General features: G+C 30.9%; 2 protein-coding genes across 2 annotated transcripts in view; one reads left to right on the top strand and one right to left on the bottom strand.

Annotated features, from left to right (window-relative positions):
* Window positions 1–5,801, bottom strand: part of LOC106686257 (dynein beta chain, ciliary) — a gene marked incomplete in the record, with an annotated part of 143,984 nt that extends 138,183 nt beyond the window's left edge. Inside the window, 6 exon segments of the mRNA XM_067045368.1 lie at window positions 387–539; window positions 865–1,004; window positions 4,000–4,196; window positions 4,272–4,505; window positions 4,585–4,736; window positions 5,691–5,801. Coding sequence (XP_066901469.1) covers window positions 387–539; window positions 865–1,004; window positions 4,000–4,196; window positions 4,272–4,505; window positions 4,585–4,716 — 856 coding nt within the window.
* Window positions 5,802–10,322: 4,521 nt separating this feature from the next.
* The window catches only part of LOC106686261 (choline transporter-like protein 1), a gene marked incomplete at its 3' end in the record, with an annotated part of 47,219 nt that continues 40,032 nt past the window's right edge, over window positions 10,323–17,509 (top strand). The window contains 1 exon segment of the mRNA XM_067045369.1: window positions 10,323–10,413.

Consider the following 17,509-nt stretch of genomic DNA (forward strand, 5'->3'; position numbering starts at 1 on the left):
TATATATATAATTATTGAACACTGTATAAGTAGTATAATTTATGTTGGATGGGGAGGAAAAACAAACAGTGGAATATAAGAAAATAGTAAAAACATTATCAACATTAATAAACAGAAAGATTATACTTAAAAATTATCATTTATTTGTTGTTTTAACTAAAGTTTGAATGAAATAAATACTTTTTTTTTTCTTTAACTAGTATACTGTTGTACTTCATTTTTGGATAATTTGAAATTAATAGAGTAAAATTATTTTAATATTGAGGTTAAGCTAAAAGATACGTTATTGTAATAATTTAGAATTTAAAATTGTGTTTATTAAATGTACCTGTATATATGCATTGATGATTTTAAAAATCCTGTAGATATATACAAAAATTATTTACCTGAGACAACACATTGGAAAACTGACTTAAAAATATCGTAATAAGGACTGTTTTCCTCTTCAAGAATCGTAGCCATAGTCCTAACTTTGGGCTGTTTTAATTGTAAATATAAATTTTCAAAATTTTTTAGGCGACCGCTCCAAAAAGCCAAATCTATAAGAAACAAACCAAAAATTTAATACTTTTGAGTCATCTGAAATGATGAAAAAAAAGTAAGTTGATTCAAAAAATCACCATATCAAATAAATTTTATTACTCCATAAATCATATTAAAGCTGATGAAGAAAATTTTGTTTCAATTGAAAAATTAATTAAAAATACCCTTACAAAAAGTAAATAAATAAATGAAATACATAGTTATATTGACACTGATGTTACTTTTATCACATAAATGGTTGAAATTAAATGTTTAATAATGTAATTTAATTTAAGTTCTTAAATTCTTTTAACAGCATTAAAGAATAAAGCAGTAAATTACCAAGAGTTGGAATTGGTTCCTTCTCTCTGTCAAAGAATAATCTAGCCGTATCTTGATAAACTTTGTTCACTTGTTGACCCCATTTATGAACAACTAATTCTATATTGTGTTTCAGCTTAAAATCTCCGTGAAAATCATAACTGCAATAATAGTGTTTCTTGTAATTGTTTGAGCATATATAACCTAAATTCATTAGGTTTTTAGAAACAATAATGATATAAGTTTATGATTTAAAAAAACATTGTAATCAGAAAAGAATATATATGACTGTGAGCAACAGTGGCCTAATCCACTAAATTGCTTAGACAGGAATATTATTCCATTTAGACTTAAACTAAAACTATAGTAGGCTAAGTACTTCTATCAACCAGAATATTTGAAAATCAGGTCAGCAAAGCCATCAAACGCAAAACATAATGTGATCCCAAAAAAATCAGTACTGGAATTTTCAAGATTTTACGGGTTAGGTCACTTTTGCTCTGATAGACTGACATGGTAAACCAACCATTTTGAGTCCAGGGAAGTATATATTTTTGAAGCCCTGGAAAAAAATAACAATAATAAAATTTTAAAAAATAGAGAAAAAAACAAGTTTTACTCAAACAAATAGGAACATTCTCATACAATTAAAAAATATTGTGTAATTTTTTTCAACAAAAACTTTTACAAAAAATAATATTTAATAAATACTATTTTTTTTTATTATGAAAAGGAAGAGATAGTAAATTTATGACAACTGCAATAAGATTTCCGATCATTCTAAGCCAACGTACTGCCACATTTGGATATTATCAGTAACTAATGAAATATTTCTATGACTTGAACTTGCAGAATACCAGAAACAATGATGTTATGGATGCTGCTTTTGCTATTATTTGCGTACATTGAAGCTGCCAGGATTTTGGCCTTTGTTCCGATAGGAGGTAAATCGCACCATCACGTTTTCAGGCCGGTCATGGAGGTGTTAGGAAGGACTACAAGAAAGAAAAGTGGGTGAACTACATGAAAATGAACTACAAAGAAAAAAAAATTGGTGGCCTAATATCTCTGTACTAAATTCATCAGATATTATGTCGAATATGAGGACTATGCTTCAAATGAATTATTGTTTGTTGTACCAGACCAATTAAGCCCAATACTTGGAAGAGTGTGGATTTGACGACTAAATATTGATTTGAAACACCTCGAAAGATCAAAAGTAAATTTTCCTGCCGTCATGTCAATCAGTTCTGTCAAAATGACTTCTTAGTCGATCATGGAGGAATATGCAGATATTTTTGAGCAAAAAGTCGGATGAATCTCAAATTTCTATTGTTCTTTAAAGCTGAAGAAAAATGCCAAGCCAATCTTTATAAAAGCCAGAGACATCCCATTTACATTGTGAGAAATAGTCAAAAAAGAATTGGATGATTTAATTGCCAATGACATCATTTGTCCAGTAAATCACTCAGATTGGGGTTCACCCTTGGTCCCTATTCCAAAACCCAATAACAAAGTACAACTTGCTGTTAAACAAAGTTGCCGTAAATAAACAACTACAGGATGCCCACTATACCATCTTCGTCTCCACTTGCTGCAAAACTTTGATGTGTAATTTAATAAAAAAAGTATTGACTTAGAAAAACACTTCTTATATAATAATTGTGAACTCTTAATAATCTCTTAAACTAACAATAACCATCAAACAAAACACTTAACACACACTGACTATATCGTATCTTAGAAAAAATCTCTTTGATTGTGTCGCACAGAAGTTTCTCGGCATGTTTCCTTTGAAGATAGTTCTTCAAATAACCGACAAAGGAGCGACCAACATGCTTACAACACTTCCCTTTCCAGGACACAACAGGAACTATCACCTCCAGGGAGGTTTATACCAGCCATGCCAGAAGATCCACAATATGAGGCCATAGCCCAACCAGGAGGACTAGCCCAACCAGAACCAGTTCAACCAGGACCAGCCCAACCAGAACCAGCTCAACCAGGACCAGCACGATCAAGACCACAGAGGTTACGGCGACCGCCTGCTTACTTGAAAGACTATATTCAATAGATAAACTATTTCTTTTAATTAGTGTGGGAGAGAGCAGTGATTTTGTATCGATTATCGATAAATAAAAATCAATAGGAGAAATTAAAATGCAAATTTATACAAAAAATTACTTCATTTAAAATTTAAATTTATGGATATTTAAAGTAGATCACAGAATTGATAAAATTGTAACCAAAAATTAATATTGATTGTCCTTAAATCAAGCCACAGATTTACTCTCTGATTAATATACAAAGTACTTTATCAAAAAGCATTGAATAACCATGTATTTTGTATTAAAATAGTAATTTTTTTTAGCAAAACGGAAAATATTTTATATATATTTAAAAAAAAAAGGACCATAAGCATAAGAAAATCAAAAAGTGAAAAAATCAAATTAAGTCAACTTCTTTTGGACAACATTTACAGTCCACAAGACCATTATTATAAAAACATATTTTCCTTTTTGGTAGGTTAACAGGAAGAGATCAAATTCTTCATGAAAATATGCAGGAAAACCTCCATGTTTCACCAGCTGGAGAGAGTAGAGCAGTACCAACTGAAATGGTTTGGTCATATGGATAGTAAGAGTGATCAAAAGAAGATCAAATGGTTTAAGAAGATTAATTTAGGTCAGATGAGAAGAAAGGGCCCATGAGGCTTACCAAAGTATACATAAACGGATTACATCAACAGGCTTGGTAGAGAAAGAGGCTGATCTCTAACAGAAATGAGGAAAATGGCAAATGATCATGAAAGGATGAAGAAAATGGACACAGGAAAAACCTCTACACCTTGTGGCTACTTGGAGGTAGAGAAAGAAAAATATAGGTTAACAGTCTTCTAGAGGGTGAAATTTAAATAGAATTAATATTTATTTTGTTGAAGTCTCAAAACATAAATCCCGACATTCCCACTCTGGAAGGCAATAGATACCAATACTTTACCAGATTGATTTCCTAACTACAACAATAACGGTAATAATAATCTTTGTTTAATCAGACATTATAATTCATGATATGATCATTTCCATCTTATAAAACTTATTGTAAATTAAAATATATTTTTAAAATTACAATACCATGGATATTTGTTTTGCTTACTCAGAAATAACGTTTCCTTCATTATCTAAAATTCTTTCAATACCCTCTGGCATAGGAAGTAGAGTTAACCCATCTATGATGCCTCTGATTCGAAACACTTCATCCCGCATATCTATTGCTTTCTTTTTGACCTCTTCTATTATACTCTGACCCCAACTTTCAACTGCCTTACCACTTTGAAGCATCGGAACCCATATCTGAAATTTAAAATAAATTAGTCCTTATATATAAATCAAATAAATGATATCAGTATGTATTGAATTCATCCTTACATTCTCTAAATAGACTTGGAACTCCTCGAGGGGCCTAGGAGACATGTCTCCAATCAATAAAACATCTCTCATATTTGCTTCAGTAAGAACAACATTTTCAAGCCGTACAAAATAAACAGATTTAGACTTACTAGTTGAAGGAAATTCTGCTAGTGGTGTAAGTACTCCACCACCAGTCATTGTAATTATCAATTTTTCCATTGTCTCGTCGTTTAGAAATCTATTGATTAATGCCTAAAAATTAATTTAATCCTTAGAGGTAATTTGTTTTGTTTTGTTTATTTTGTAGTGAGCTACATTGAGTTTTTCAGACCTTATAATCTTCAAATGCCATCATTTTCATCCATCTATCTACTTTAAACTTTAAAGTCTTACTCAAATACTGGTATATATGCATTATCCTGGGATCGGATTCAGTGATTTCTTCTTCTTCATCATCATCCATGTTTTAGCTGTTTTTCTTATCTACAACAATAAGAATTTTGAACATAATATTATTGTAGGTTTTAAACTTTTTTCCTAGTTGTTCTGGTTGTATTTCTCCTAAGGGGTATAGTCTTTGTCATCTGATATTTTTTCCACTGTTCTAGACTTCTTCCCAGAAACTGACATTAGTTTCTTAGTCAAAGTTGCTTGGAGCGATGGAAAAAATAGTAAAAAGGATTAAAAGAAACAGTCACTGGAAGAAACAGCCAGGACAATAGATATGGTAGAATATATTATTAATAACTCTTTAATTTATATTTTTAAAAATTCAACCATCCTAAAGAAATATTTGTGTTTATACATTTACATACATAAACATGTTATATAAATACTATTATTCAGTGACATGAGAATCAAACAGAAACTTTGATTTAGATAAAATAATTAGATAAATAAAAATTTAGAACTGATTCCGGAAGGTTTTAGTTTAAAACAGGTGAATTTTAAGTGATACACAAATCAGTATTAATCATAATTAACAAATCAGTATTATACTTAAGTCATTACTGATGTTGATTAAAGAACTTCCATTCATAAAAACAGATTAATACCACAATTCAGTGAATATTCATAATACATTTTTTAAAAAATTATATTATTGGCAAGTAATCATCAAATCTTTCCCCGCCAATGATTTCATGAATTCAATATACCTTGCAGAATAAAGTTTCAAGAAAATTAACCAATTCTAGTGAAAACTAAATTTGGACATGCACCTTTGCAAATAAATAATGTTTGATATAAATTTGATACATAAATTATCAACTAAATCATGATACAATACCAACTCTTCTTGGTGGCCTAATGCAGGATTATTATGAAAAAAACTTCAATGATAGATTTAACTTTATCTTTAAAAATGATAATATTAAGATATTTCTAATAATTTATCTAGTTTGACAACTATCTTTACACACTAAACAATACACCTACCAATAGAGTCGAGAAAAAATATAAATAAGAAGCTCACAAAGAGATAATATATAACACTTAACTTCTACTGATATGAAAAAAAAAGGTAATAGAGTAAAATGTGATTTATTGTCACTTTAAAAATTAACTTTAAATACAGAACATATTTATAGTTGCTAAGGTAACAAACACACTACCAACCCATTAAAACCTTAAACTTATTTAATTCTAAATTCCATTACAATTTTAATGATACTTATAAATTAATAAAGATAACATTCATAAAATCTAATATAAACAATTTTTGTTTAACAAGTTCTCAGAGATATTAATAGAATGTGAAAGTGATTTGATATCTAGTTGAAGAAGTTAATAATTAATTGTTACGAATAATATTTACTCAAAATTAAAATAACTAACCCTCTGGTGGAGGTTTCACAGTAAAGTTGGTAGTTACACTTACCGCAAATACTAACATAGTCAAAACTCTCATTTCCTATCGTTTTGTCAGTATTTACTTCATAGTTGGTAGTACTATCAACTATCTCCACATAATGTGACGAACTTGCATGAATGTTCTCCAATTTTAGTTCTATTTCGGTTACAGAGGTTTTAAGGAATGGACGACCATTTGAATGAAAACGATTTATGTTTTTATGCTACATGGGAGGAATAGTAGTATAATAAACTAAAAGAAAATTAAAACAATGTAGATAAAAATAGTAGGTAGTAAAACTATGACAAGTAATAACAATCATGAGTAGTCGACAATGGTGTAAGCATTAAGTTGGCACATAGATCGTACAATGGAGATGAGTAGTGACAAAAGACAAAAATGTGATAAATTCTAGAAGAACAATATTTGTAAGTGTTATAAGGTGAAGATGCAATTAAAAAGATTATTTTTAATATTTAAAAACAATAATGAAAATATAAAAACTTTGGTATCCCCAATTATTTAGAAATGGAGTAAGCCTAGAGGCAGAAAATAACTGAAATAGTATATAAAAATAGATAAATAAAAGGAAAAAAATATAATGTAGAGGAGTTGGGTAATATAGGCTTAAAGTCAGAGTTAATTGTGTTTGCTGAGGTTTAGTTAGTAAGGGATATGATCTTGGTCAGTTTTGTAGACAGGTTTTCTTCAAGACTGATATGGAGGACCACCGATGTTATAAATATTGGTGGTTGAGGACAGTAGCTAGGATGGAGGCTCTGTCAAAATAAAAAGTATGGTTAAAAGTCAAAGCATGCTCAGAGAATTTGGAAGTTAATTGGTTATGGGAATTTATGGATGATTTATATTGTGGGATTTGAGGTAGTTTTTTGTTTCGCCCATATAGGCTGAGTTACAGTTGAGGTGGAACACAGGATATGGTTTACTACATTGGAATGGTATGGAAGGCTTATCGGGGCTTTTTAAGTTGCTAAAAAGGTGGGAAAGTTTATTGTAGGATTTGAGACCTAAGTGAAAGTTGGGGATGGTAGATCGTAATGATTTCGGTATATTGTCAGAGAGGGTGGGGATATAAGGGATAGATCTGTACGACAGCAGTGGTAGGTTGAAAAGTATTGTATTAACGAGGTAAAGTGGTAGTAGAGTTATTATAGGAATCTAAATGTTTCTGTGTAGCGTCAAGTGGAAATTAGTATTTTTTAATACACTGTTTGCTCGTTTCCTGGTACTGCAACTATTTCTAGCTAGTATTTTTGTACATTTTATTACTAGTTCTGTATTTACAATCCTATCACACCTAGCTGTATTTATTAGTAACTAGTTTCCAATCCACCTATATGTAAACTTCCCTAACTTAAGCTTATTACTAATTCTTTTATATATTTTAAAAAACAAAAAATTTTTTTTTACCGATTTTCCTATTTACTCTGTATATTTATTTCAACGTTCTATCAATTCTTACAGTGTTTGTATCTTGTTTTCATTTAGCCATAAAGAAGCCCTGCAAAGTGGGACGAAAGAATAAATATTTTTTTCTACTATTTTGGTACCTTCATTCTCTGCCATGCGGACTATCTTCCTACAAAATATTGATTTTTATGCAGATATGGCAACCTCAGACATAACGACAGATTGTCAAAGGAAGCAATCATCATCCAAATAACGAAATTTATTAGCTTTGGTACCAATAATTGGTATTTACAAATTTTTATTTCACGTTTACATCAGAGGTATAATTAATGATTGGTTATAATGACCGAATATGCCTGGTCCCATAGAGGTCTTTGTAAACGATATCCACTGTATGTGCGCTGCTATGGTCGAATAGTAGCTCATGGAGAAGTATCCTGTAGATTGTAACGTAGACTATGGTTTCTTTTTGATAACTCAGCAAGCTTTGGGATTGTATATTATGGGACTATAGCAGAGAAAATGATGTCTGTCTATGTTGATATCTTTAAAACAGGTTTATTTAAAAATAACACCACAACTTTATTTTTTTTTGTGAAATTTGTCACTATTAGCGGTGTATTCCGAGTTTACAGAAGACAGGTTTTAACTGAAATTGATTTTGTTGCAGTTGTCATAAATAATAGTCGTGGGTTTTAAGACCACGAAACAATTGTTTTTAGAAGAAATGAAAAAAGAAAGATTTTTTTTTAATGGACATCATAAACGGGGTTGAAAAAACTTAATAAAAACCTAAGTGATGTCATCCATTTGAAGGACAGACTAAAACTGCCTTTCCTCCTCCCCCCCCCCCTTATTTTATAAGAAAACACATGATGAAACCCTAAGCATAAAAAACAAAATAAAAATCATATTGGTGGTTTATTTCCTAGAAAATGTTTATTTATCTAAAAAAAAAAATGGTAATAATATTGATAATAAAAAAAGCACCAATTATTTCTACTTTTTTATATAGAAAAAAAATCTTAATAATTTCATTAGGAACTTATTAAAAATAAAAATACATTTACAATAAATTATTTTTGAAATTTATACTTTCAAAGGACTCAATAAATTAATACTATAATATAAAATTACGAAATAATCTAATGAGAAAATAATATTCCATGTATAATGTGAAATAACTCATTTCAAAAATATCAATACATCAATTGATATCGGAAAGATTTCGGTCTCAATCGTTGCAAGGAGTTAATCTCAGCAGTCCTCAAGTCCAGAACTAACGATTACGGCCCAGACAAAAGTCCTGAAAAGATCAACAGAATTTTTCTGCCCACCATTCTCCCTGCCCTTCTGCACATTTATAACTTCTCACTTCAAAATTCCGTTTTTCCCAAAGCCTGGAAGAAAGTCCTCGTCCAACCATTTAACTAAGGAGGAACACCTCGTGTCAGAAGGAGGTTTATTCAGAATAATGACTGTTTGGGAACGAAGGGACAGGAAGGATATGTAGAATATGAAAATACTATCGATTTGATTATCGCGTATCCATTTTTTTAACTTTCTTGATTTCTAACATATAAGGATCCATTTTTTTGTTTTCGGATATGAAGAATATGAAAATGCTATCGATTTTAAAAGCGCGTATTGATTAATTTTTACTTTTCTGATTTCTTATCTTAGTAAAATAAATCGACACGCGATACTAAAATCGATATTATTTTCATATTCTACATACCTCAAAACATATAAAGGGACCCTAACATATTCAGGATCAAGAAAGTTAAAATAAATCGATACGCGCTTTTAAAATCTATAGCATTTTCATATTCTGCATATCTCAAAACATAAAGAGGGATCCTAACATGTAAGAAATCAAGAAAGTTAAAATAAATCGATACGCGATGTAGATAGCATTTTCGTTTTCTGCATATCCAAAAACCTAAAAATTGACCCCTAAGTGTAAGAAATAAAAAAAATTAATAAAATCTATATAGGATCTTAAAATCGATAGCATTTTCGTTTTGTACTCGTCTAAATATGTGAAATTGGACCTTCATACATAAGAAATTAAAGGTGGTAAAAAAATAAGTGTATTTAAAAAAAAATCAAATTGTTATTCGAATAATATCTATTCGATTAATTTTTCATTCGACTAATTTTTTATTCGATTTTAATAGTATTTTAAATATTCGAATGAAAAAGTAAAGTAACGTTTAGTTGTATTTTATTCGAATAAATATGTATTCGTCTCTCGTCAATCGAATAAAAAAGTACTCGTCTCTTGTTAATCGAATAATTTTTGCCCAAAATTAAAACTTACCATCTGCTCAAGAGGTATGAATTTTAGGAGAGGAGAAGATAAACTTTAAATCATAGAAAAAATCGTCTATGTTCAACTTCCTGCGGTTACCACTTCCGGTCATTTCTTTTCTCAGAATTTAATAACAACTAACCGGTTTTTGCTTTGCGACTGCTGACCTTTATTTATACTTTTCTCAGATTTCCTTCTAGCTTCAAAGAATCCCAAAGAAACACAACTTCGGATGAGACGCCTTTATGATCTTCCATAGGATAGCTGCTTCAACAATAATAATACGGCTGCGAACCGGGTCTTAGGTTCCATTGATTTTAGCCATTTAGAATATTGAACTCGAGTCAATTGTGGATGTTTGAACAGTTCTTTTCCCTCGTTATCGGGAGCAGTTGGGATAGTGCTGCTAGAATAATCGATTAGCTAAAGATGAAAGCGGGTGGTATTCCTGCTTTCCTCAGCAGGGCCGCCAAGCCAAGGCCCCACTCACTGCCTCAGTATCATTTCTCCAGTGTAGTAGTGTGGTTGCTCAAGGTGACCGAGATTGTGTTGAGAACGCCGAGGTACTGTTATATTTTTATTTTTTCATTCTCATTCTTGAAACAACTTTTTTAAATCTATGATCTCTATCAAAAGTAATTTTTCTTTTCCGTCCTTATCATTAATTTTTCACTTTACACATTACTAATTTTTATTTTTTATCCTTTCGAATAGTCTATTATGTTTAGATGTGTCATATCATATTTATTAATGAAAATATGTCTGTCTTCAGAGGAAAAGGCCAGCAATATTCACTTTCTGACATTTGCTAGAATAAATGAACGATTATTTGTAATTAAATATGGCAAATTACCAGTTCCACTTACTGTAATGTAAACTTATTAGATTTTGAATTAAAGTTTAATTAATCATGTTAATTGAAAATTAGTAACATTTTTGGTTGGTGTGCAGGTTAGTTCCCTATAAGCTTGCACAATCGCGTGGAATATTATATCAGTAGTAGACATGATAGTTGTGAACATTGGCGTTAGCAGCGTACACGAACTTGAAAAAAAAATAAATAAAACTGTTAAAAACTCAGGTTTTATTTAATGTCTTTCAATTAAATCTAATTAATAGGGTACTTGTATCAATTTTTTCACTTGTGGGCAATCACTGTAAATAAAAACTGCTCTCATTTGGAAGAACAAATCATGAGGATGTAAATGTAACAATTTATTGTTATAAATGTGATTCACACCTGTCCTGAATTTTAACGAATTATGACTTTTGCTCTAGCGAGTTCTTTTTTGTTAGGCGTACGCAATGCATTGATCTTTTACTCTACAGTGCTTCTGTTTGCCGAAAGATTAAATTCCTTGTATTTTTTAATAAGATTCAAATGCCCCGAATCTTTTTTGTTCAAATCGTTGTATCCTCCTTGCTCCCAATGAGCACACGCAAAACTCCTATATAGCTCGATGAATTCACTTATGAACTTATCATGATAAGGATGTTTCTTGAAAGCTGTCATGAATTACTTCAAGCAAAGCTTTGCTTTAAACAGCCGATTCAAACTAAGTCAAATTGTAGCGATATGCTGCTAATGTTTATACGTTCCAACCTGCCGTTACGATTCGCAGAAATTTATGCCGACTGGCACCAACGATCCAATCCGATTCCAACTCTAATAAATCATTACAATTTCATCTACGCAATGATAAATGATAATGGAATGATAAATCGTAACGAATTCTTCATTATGCTAAATTTGTGGTACCCACTTTAATTCTAGTCGTTTCCCCCCGAGATGATTTCACTACACTATGCTTGTTTTTGGAAGCATGCTATAGTTTATTTACAAATAAATAACCACACCACATTTGCTTTGCATTTTCGGTACCTTTCAGTATGAATTTTAGATATACTATTTTTTTCGATCATGAGAATCCAGTGGTGTAGCGTGTGTCACCCGTCAGGTGGGGAAAAAAATTTAGCCCCGATATACCCATAGGTATTTAAATTTAAAAGATAATATTATACATTAATCCTAAGGAATTTTTCGGCAAGCACGATCATTATTATTGTGTAATATATTGGCTACTAATAAAAAAGTCATGTATATATGTTTTACAATATAATAATCAGAAATATTACAAAAATCCTTACGCGTAAAGCCACTTTTGCCAATATTGATAAAACAGGTATAGAAATCTTATGTTTCGGTATAGATATAGGACAGATATAGAACTCTTGATGATATACCTTGACGATCAACAAGATTAAGTTATTAGTAAATTGAATATAAAACACAAATCTACTTGCAATCATAACTGGAACGATTCTGTTACTATTTATAATTTTATTAAATAATAAATAATAATATAATTATTAGAATTAAAAATAAAACTTTTAATTTTACCACTCGTTTAAAAATAAGAGTCACTCTCCACTTGTAGGTGCTACAAATATATGAAATGAAAAGGTTTTAATTTTTAGAATGTATTAACTGTGAAATTTTGCTACCCAGACGGGTCACCACCACTGCGCCGCGCCACTGCAGTGTGCTTTTCTACTAATTTTAAAATTTTATGTTTAGTAAATATTTTATTGTAATTTCACCAACGTTGAACTTGTTTTGGTATGAATGATGTTAATTTAAAACAGAGCCATTGTACTTTTTGTTTGATGATTGACAGGTTTTCTATCCACAACATACATATTTCAGTTCCTTTAATTTTATATTCTTCTTGGATAGAAATAATTCAAGATAGTGAAAAAAAATTGAAGTAAAATATTATGCTCTATTCATCGATTTTATCTTAAATTTATTCGGACTCATGTCGTCAGTTCTTTTTCTCTACATTTATTTTTGATACTGTCGGAGTTCAATGATAAACATCAAATTAACATTACCATAAAATACTTATTGTTTGTTCCGATTCTCTTCAGCCTCTTGTTGAATAAAGAATTTTAATTTTAAAAAATGGATCACTTTTTGATTTCACACGTGATTTCTATCAAAAAGTGTTCTAATAAAAGCTATGCGTTATCAGGCTTTGCTCGGCGTAATTCGACAATCCTGTAAGATTATGTTAAAATCTTATCATAAAATCCCTAATAGCATCTGATTTATTTATTGTTATCAGTTACTAGATAGATATATGATAGATCATGACAACGAGTTAATCTTATTCATAATTTATGGTCAGTTATTGAGGAGGCATATCAAGAATGCATATATATGTGCATAATATAATACTTTGTGTGCATAATATTAACACAGTATCTGGGTGAAGCAAATGCATATGATGACAAGAGATAGTTGACCGTGCATAAATTATATGAGAAGATGGTAGGGTCAAAATATAACAGAAATAAGTTAAAATAACTTATTTAATAGTACCAACGTTTCGGCTAGAATTTCTAGCCTTCATCAGGGTTAAGAACAAAAACAAGATAACAACCAATAAATACAAAAAATAAAATATAAACAGAATGCCATAAAGTAAATAATTGTACAGAATGAAATTAATAAAGTTACAGTGATGAAAGAAGTGGAAAATAAATTGTATATATAGGTATTTGAATAAGTAAATAAAACTAACATAATTAAGGAAATAAAAATAAAAGTTGGAGGTTATATAATGCAAAGGAATATGAATATTTTAGTTTAGGAGTTAGTGTTTGGAATTAGAAGAGAGAGCTCCTAGTACTAGCTCTGTTATCATCCAACCAGCTAAGCCTCAACTGTTTTATTTTCTTTTATATACCTATATATTTTTTCTTCTCTTTCTTAATTTTTTTTTCTCTTCTATATAAGTTATATATTTAGTTTCTATATTTTATTTTATTTTTTATCTATTACCTTTTTTCTATGGGAGACCCCACAGACCTAAATAGTCCTAAGGCTAAAAGAAAGCGGTCTCGAGGCCATCTTAAAATATTACCGGAAAATAATGAAAACATACCGAATATCCCAACATTTCTTATTATTAAAAGGACGGATAAAGAAGATTTTATAAGAGTCTCACCATTCCTTATAAATGAATTTCTCTCCAGTTATGCAGGAGAACTCAAAAATATTAAAAAACTCAGAAACGGGACGTTGCTAATCGAAACCAACAACGGAATACAATCCGAAAAACTATTAAAATGTGAAAACTTCGGCGGCCAATATTCCCTATTAATGTATTACCACACAATACTCTAAATTACAGCCGGGGAGTAATTTGCTGTTACGATCTCCAATTTTCGGAAATAGAAGAAATAAAAAACGAGTTATCGCTCATTATAAAGGATATAATTCGCATAAAAATTTTTTAAAAAAATAACGAAGTTCTTACAAACTCGTGTATCATAACGTTCCCCATGGATTCCAGACACAATAAAAATAGGATTTCATAATACCAAAGTCCAAAATTACCTGCCTAATCCGTTGCGGTGCTTCACCTATTGATATAAACACTTATAAACTACCCAACTAATCAATGTAAACGAAAACCTAAATGTAGACAATGCGGTGGGGAAAAACACGAAGAGGGTACAAGATGCAACTTACCGGCTAAATGTGCAAATTGTGATGAATCACACAATGCACTCGATCGCTCGTGCCGAATCTTTAAAATGCATAAAGAAATCAAAGCTATACAGGTAATTAATAAAACACCGTTAAGTGAAGCGAGGAATATATACAAGAAGCAGAACCGAACAGAATATGAAAAATCCTTTGCTTAGATAACAAAAAAAAACTCAGATATTACCGAAAAAAAGACATAAGTTCTCAAACAAATACAATATTTAATTTTGGAGAAAATATAAACAATGCAAACTATACAATAAAAAATAATAACGAAAACCAAATCCCCTCCCCCTCCTTTAGTCCTTTTCCATTCCCTTCCACCTTCTCCCCACTTTCCTTCTCCTCACCCCAGCACCGCAACGGTCTCGGGGAGGGGGGAACGGAAACTCGAACCTCGTCTCAGACGCCGGTACTTCAACTGTAACCGAGTCTCGGGTGATAGACTCGGATCACAAGTTAAATAACCACCTGGTAAAAGAGTGTACTCTAGTAAACAAGAAACAGGGCAACAGGAAATCTAAAAAAAACGTGATCCGTAAAACAATGTTTACTTATCAATCAAATTTATACTACGTCAACTATATTTATAACTGTAATCAGTGCCCTAATTCATTCATAATTTATTATCAAATTGCTTACTCTCCTCTCACTAAAAATAAATACCACACTAATAAATTCAACAATGATAATAACAATAACGCTACTTATATACCTCTAAACATTTATTTACCATTGACTCCGCTTATCTCTATAAACATTTAAAAACCATTCACTCATGTCGTTATAAACCATTACCTATGCTTACCAATATTTTCCTTCTTAGAATATATGCCGTATTTCATCTCTTTGTATTTCAGGACATACTCTCCGCTAATCTTTATTATTCTTTACTTCATATTCATTCCGATATATATACTAATTATTATTTATTACACGAGATATACCCTTGAAAACATTACCTATCGATTTGCAATTATACTGAGGAGTAATTGGAATACGTATAGTTTTTTTTTTTGTCTATATATTTATTATTCTTTTTACTTATTATTATTATCTCTCTGTATTTATTTATTTTTTGTTTTCCCTCATTTTCTTATCTCCAATTCTATCTCTTTTTTTTTCTTTTCTTATCTTGTTCTTATTGTTACTATATTATTATACTTATTCTTATTATGTATATATATGGGCATATGTGTGTATGGTAATCTCATAACTTTCATCAAGCAGTTTTTATTCCTACGGATATTCAAAATCAGGATAGGAAATCATCACTCCGACGGTAATTTCGAACAAAAAATTGGAGTACCACAAGGATGTGTTCTCATTACAACCTTATTTGCCCTGGCCATTAATGACTTGGGAAGAAACATCCCTAGAGGAATAAAGGTGGTGCTCGATGTGGACGATCTAGTTATTATGTGTCGCTCAAACGACACAAATCAAATAAAAAACAAACTACAAGAAGCGCTTAATCGATTAAAAAACTGGTCAAATAGCTCAGGTCTTTCCTTCCCCACCGAAAAAACGAAATGTCTACATTTCAGCAGAAAAAGACGAACAACACCATCCCTAGAACTCACCCTAGGAGATTCTACGTTACCATGTTGAATATTATAGATTTTTAGGCCTGATATTCGATAGGCGGCTTTCTTGAAACCACCATATCAATACACTAGAGACAGATGCATGGACAAAGTTAAAATCAAAAAAGTTCTCGGCAAAACATTATGGGGAGCTGATAGATCAATGATGTTGAAAATATACATAGCCTTAATCCGCTCCAAACTTGATTATGGAAGTTTTATGTATGGCTCAGCTCGTTTCCAAAGCCTAGCTAAACTCGACACCGTTCAGAACACTGGAATCCGCCTTGCCTCAGGTGGCTTTAGGACCAGTCCAATGTTAAGTCTATGTGCTGAATCTGGAATATCACCTCTACTATTCAGACGACAAATATTAGCTACAAATTATCTTTCTCAACTATAACTGCAACCCTCGCATCCAACTTATAAGTACATTTTCAATTCTAAATTCTTTAGACAGTTCCAACAGAAGACAACTACAACACTACCTCTCGCTGAACGATTATTGAGAAGCTTTTTATGCTATCGGAAAGAGAGGGAATGTATGGTAGTGATCTGTATAAGGGGATAGAAAGGAGTTGTGAAGAATTCTGTGAAGTGGTGAGACGATTTTTACTTACTTATTCAATTACCTATATATACAATTTATTTTCCAATTCTTTCCTCACTGGAATTTTATTAATTTATTTCTGTACAATTATTTACTTTATGTCATTCTGTTTATATTTTATTTTTGTATTCATTGGTTGTTATCTTATAGAGCAGAAAATATTAAACCGAGCAGAATCTGCTAAAGTAATTGATAAATTGGCTGCAGATAAAGTAAGACGGAAATCCAAATACCTAATTTTTTATATGTACATATTTTTAATTAAAAATTAAATTAAAATATGTACCGCTAAAACCCATGAAGAGCCAGAAGTTTATTGAGGCGAGGTGTGGGCTTCAGGAAGGTTCCCAAACCAATAGGGTTGACTCACGACTACAGTAACAGAATAAATACTTATCTACCACAGCCGGATTCGAACATGGAACATGGGAGTTAGTATCACATGTTTTAATATATTTATTTAAATCGAATTTTTGAATAATTTCTTTTTAAACAAATAGATTAACTTAATAAGTTGTTAGAGTTTTCTGAAAACCTTTTTGGAAGATCTCGAAATGTTTTACAGCTTAGCGCCCCGACTTATCTTGATCCTCTCCTGCTTGGTCGCATTCACAGAATACTACGGTTAGGAAATAGGTCACATGTCAGGCCACTTCTAGGCCTTTACTTAGAGATTCTTCTGTCCTCTCTTCCTTCGTTACATAGGTTCGTTGGTGTTCCTTTTTGTTTGCAGACTTAAAATGATTTGATCAAATCATTTGGTAATGTTCATAAATTGAATTTCTTTCTTTTATTACCCACTAAGGCATTCTTTTACCTATGTTTTTAACTACTCATAAAGCTTTCAAATTTGTAAATTTGTGTGGTTATTTATTTTTTAAAAAAATTAAATAAACATTATTAAA

Source organism: Halyomorpha halys, unplaced genomic scaffold, assembly GCF_000696795.3.
Source record: "Halyomorpha halys isolate HHAL.00 unplaced genomic scaffold, Hhal_1.1 Scaffold801.1, whole genome shotgun sequence".
NCBI lineage: Eukaryota > Metazoa > Arthropoda > Insecta > Hemiptera > Pentatomidae > Halyomorpha > Halyomorpha halys.